The following is a 4818-nucleotide window of genomic DNA, read 5'->3' as shown; positions in this document are numbered from 1 at the left end:
GAGAGAGAGAGAGATCGGAAAGATTTAATATAATAGTAAATAATGATAAATAGTGATTTTTGATAGTAAATTTTTATATTCATTTCCTATTGAATTTATATGCAGTTACGTTTTAAATCAAGCAATTTTTTGATCATATACTTTCAATTAATCGAAGAATAAATAAAAGTTATTTATAGAAACATTTTAAACGTAAATGTATTTTAATAAAAGTATGTAAGTTTAATTATGTGGAATTATTCAAGCAAAATAAAGATAAATTTAATTATACAATATATTCTTTAATAGTAATGTACAATATGTATAATGACAGTAACGCACGCGCGCGTTGCATTCATCAGAGAAAATTAATTAATTAGCGCTTAGTAATTCTTTAATGTGATTGGTTCTTATCTTTAGTTTTTCGTTGAATTCAAATAGAAACCAATCATATTAAAGAATCATTAAATGCTAATGATTAGTTTTTTCTACTGAACGCAACTATTGGCTGTATGTTCACAAACAGCAACAATTAAGTGGCCGTTTAATAACTGTTCTCTGTAATCTGTGATAAATCTAGAAAAACAAACAAATAGCAATGAGAGCTCTCTCTCTATTGGTTTCTAAATGTAGCCAATATGTAATTAATTTTAACGTTAGCTAATTTAAAAATTGCACAGTATTTAACTTAGATTTTGCGCAATTTTTGTGCATCAATTGTAGTTTATTTGAAAGGAATTTTTAATCTCTCCTTCTTTTTTTCTTTGTATGTAGATGACTTTTTTATCCTGCGATTTTTGAGAGTCTGTAAATTTAACCTCGAGAAAACTAAAATCAGGATAAGAAACTATTATAAGCAGCGATCCGACTTACCGGAATGGTATACGAATATAGATCCATTTCGACCAGAACTGCAGGAGCTACTTGATTTGGGGTAATGATCATTATTATTGATTGATATAAAAATGTAAGAATTTATAAAGTACTGAAATTTATGAAATTTTACAGTGAATTTTTTTATGCGTGCGGAAATTAGATCGATATACCGAAGCGTTTTTGATCTGACTTAATCTAAATATACAGTATCGGCCAAAATTATATCACTTTTCGATTTTTTGAGCATAACTTTTATCAAAGTGAATCGAATGCGCTCAAATTTATATAGTAGACACTTAGCAGTTGTATCTTGTACATAAAGTGAATAATGAAATTTGACAATATATCCCCATGATTTTTTAATTTTTTACTAATTTTTCCAAAATTGCATTATTGTACTTTCTTTATTTTTTATGATATGGCTGCAGTTCTTACTGTCATAACTTAACTTTAGTAGTTAGATTTAGTATTTTATATTATAACAAATACTTGTGATGCTCAAGATATAGATGAACGGCAACAGAAAGTCATCGTAAAAAGCTACAAATATAAGGATAATTGTACATAAGATTCGTGAAGGAACCATTCATTTCCGCAAAGAATTGGAAGGCGCGAGTTACTAGACTCAACAATAGTCTGATGTCTCCTAAAGCGACAAAAATAAGTTCAGTCAAAAATAAATTTTGTTGTTTAATAATAATGGTATAACATTGATTTGTCCAGAAAATGTTCTAGAAGATGTCAAATCATGGCTGAGTTGTCTAATTGAGATGTGCTTTAGCCTATTCCACTCGCGCCTTCCAATTCTTTGCGGAACTGAATGGTTCTTTCATGAATCACCATTCACAATCTTCCGACTTGCAAGTGATGGGGTATGATCTGCACAGATGGATTAAATTGTTCAGAAGTCGATATTTCTTTAGCAATGTCGAGCGCTGTACAATGTGCTGTGGGATATGCGAAGGATATCGATTAACGAGAAAAATAATGTAAAATGGTCGGCTCTTCTTCTTCTTAACATAGCTTCGTTAGAGCTTTCAACTTAAGAAACTTAATTTGTTGATTTGGAAAAAATTGCTGGGCGAGCTTCTTATGTACGACTATCCTTTATTTGTGGCTCTTTATGATGACTTCTGTTGTCGTTCTATATTTTGAGTATTTGTCATAATGTAAAATATTAAAAACTACTAAAGTTAGATTATGACGATAAAAACTGCAGCTGTATCATAAAACGTAAAAAAAATACAATAATGCGACTTTGGGAAAATTAGTGAAAAATTAAAAAATTATAGGGTACATTGTCAAATTTCATTATACTTTACGTACAAGGTACAACTGTCACCAAGTGTCAACTGTATAAATTTGAACGCATTCGATTCACTTAACAAAAATTATACTAAAAAAATCAAAAAATTTTGGCTGGTACTGTATATAAATTCTCTCTTCTATTATTCTTATTCAGGAAATAATGCATCTTAAATTATTTGATTTAAAATGATTTATCAAAATTTTATAAATTTCCGCTCATAATCGTCAATTTCTTCTATGAAAAATATGATCGCAACATTGTGGTTTTTAATTATTTCATCGATTAAAGCTAATCATGTTAATTTATATTAATTATTGTAAGTTAAGAGTTTATTAACAATATCAATTGATGGTAATGAGAACTATAAATAGACTATAAATTATTCTTGATTTTTTTATTCTTATCTTATCTGTACTTTTATATACAGTTCTGAAATTACGCTCACTAATCACATGCTATTCCTAATAAAAAACTGAGTCAAAAAGTCCTCTATCATTTTGCAATTTTCACAATAGTTAACGAGATATTAACTCTTACCTTACTAGGTATAATTTGGTGCCTCATCCATATTAACGGGGGGCATTAAAATCCGTCCATTTTTTTCACCTATTCATAATGATTAAAAAAAATTTAAAAATTCATTAACATACTTTCAACTTTATAGAATAAATATTAATACTTCATTTTGGAAAATAATAAAATGTAGTATAATTTATAATTATCAAAAGACGTGAAGGAATTTGCACGAACAAGAATCGCTCGGTAATTAGTGACTATCCTTAGTAGGGTAGAGGTTAATTTCTAAATATCGCTAAATAAACAAACGAAATCGATGTATTATTTTAAGATATCTTTCAATGTTTTTTGTGAAAGATTTTGAAGATGTTTCTTAAAAACTCTTATTAAAAATATCTTAAAGTTGTTTTACGCGTCGATTTTAGACATTTTTTTCAGTAACTAAAAAAAGATATTGCGAAAATTGCAAAATGATACAAGACTTTTCGATTCAGTTTTTTATTAGGAAATTGCATTGTATAATTAGTGGGCGTTATTTCAAAAACATTCTGTATATAGCAAAGTATTTCACAAATTGCAACTTCAATTTTAATGATAAATTACTTACATTTAAAAATAATTTGTATTAATTTTCTTTTTTCATTTTTGTTATGCATGTGTATCAGTAAGAATATTTTATTAAATATTTTATTCAAAGGCTAAATCACTGTAAAACTAAAAAATATATTTAATTCTTCGAAAAAGTGTAAAATTCTTTGTTTATATTTATTATAGTTATTATTTGCCTCTACGAAAGCCAGATAATCAAGGAAGATTAGTTTTTATTGTGCACGGCACACGACATAATCCGAGAATACACAAAATATCAGATATATATAAGGTATATATAAATAATAAAAATAAATATAATGTAATAGTTCGAACGAATATATATTTTCATGTATATTTTCAATTTGCATTTCTCGATGGATGATTTTTTAGGTCGGCATAATAGCAACAGAAGTAGCGGTGAAGTGTTACCCTGCAGCATCCGTGTATGGCTATACAATATTCATAGATGTATCTAATCCATCTTTACAACATATTGCTCAACTTCGACCCTACATATTAATGAATTTTGTCCACGCATGGCAGAATTGCTATCCAGCAAGGGTCCAATTAATTAACATATTCAATGCACCGGTATTCTTCGATGTTGTTGTGAAAATTTTTAAATCTTTCATGACGGAAAAATTGAAAAGCAGATTTCACGTCTACTCACACAGAACGATGCAGAACTGTTTCAAGGATATTCCAGCTAATATCTTGCCTGTTGAATATGGAGGCACTGATGGTACAATTAAAGAATTAACAGGTAATTGCAATAAATTAGAACATAATGAAAACGTTTAATGAATAAAGGATTGTTCAACAGCATTTATCACAAATAAAATTACAAGTAGACGCTTAAGAAACATTAAAAATTGTTAATTCAAAGTTGTTAATAATTTCGTATAATTCTAAAACGTGTATAGATATAAATTAACTTTATAAATTAACTTTATAATTCAATTTTCATAAAAAAAACATCTTTTTGCAGAATATTGGAAGAAATTGATCGAGGAAAATCGCGACTGGCTTATGAATGAAGGGAATGACGAAATTATCATTTCGAAATAATAAATTTAGTATCGATAGAGATGTTCTTAGTACAAGCTTCGATATTATATATTTATTATCATTATTTATTATATAAGTCACACTTTATCTTTAGTGACTATGAAAGAGAAAATAACTATATTTCTGTCTTCCTTTTGTTATACAAAGAGAACTAATCAATGATATGATATGAAAAAGATGAATTATGAAATTTTAAGAAAAAATAGTAGGTATAGTTTATATTATGTTTTTGAACAGTTATATGTTTGTCATGTATTTTTAAATTATCTACTTTTCACATATATTGATATATGACTACATACGTAGTAGGTATATTATAGATACAATATACGTAAAATAATGTAACTATATATGCATATCTTTATATGAAAAATTATATTTGTACGTATTTTGCAGAGTTGGGAAAGTTACTTTGTAAAAATAACTAGTTACAATTACAATTTTTTTTCAAAAATAACTAGTTGCAGTTCCAAATTATT

The 4818-nt window shown here is 27.4% G+C and overlaps 1 protein-coding gene across 1 annotated transcript in view; it reads left to right on the top strand.

Moving 5' to 3' along the window:
• The window catches only part of LOC105617601 (alpha-tocopherol transfer protein-like), a 10854-nt gene extending 6515 nt beyond the window's left edge, over positions 1 to 4339 (top strand). The window contains 4 exon segments of the mRNA XM_012199192.1: positions 754 to 913; positions 3455 to 3560; positions 3662 to 4034; positions 4260 to 4339. Of these exon segments, the coding sequence (XP_012054582.1) occupies positions 754 to 913; positions 3455 to 3560; positions 3662 to 4034; positions 4260 to 4339 (719 nt within the window).
• The last annotated feature ends 479 nt before the right edge of the window (positions 4340 to 4818 follow it).

This window comes from Atta cephalotes (genome assembly GCF_000143395.1).
Source record: "Atta cephalotes unplaced genomic scaffold scaffold00001, whole genome shotgun sequence".
NCBI classification, from domain to species: Eukaryota; Metazoa; Arthropoda; class Insecta; order Hymenoptera; family Formicidae; genus Atta; species Atta cephalotes.
This window is presented reverse-complemented; position numbering and strand designations above follow the sequence as displayed.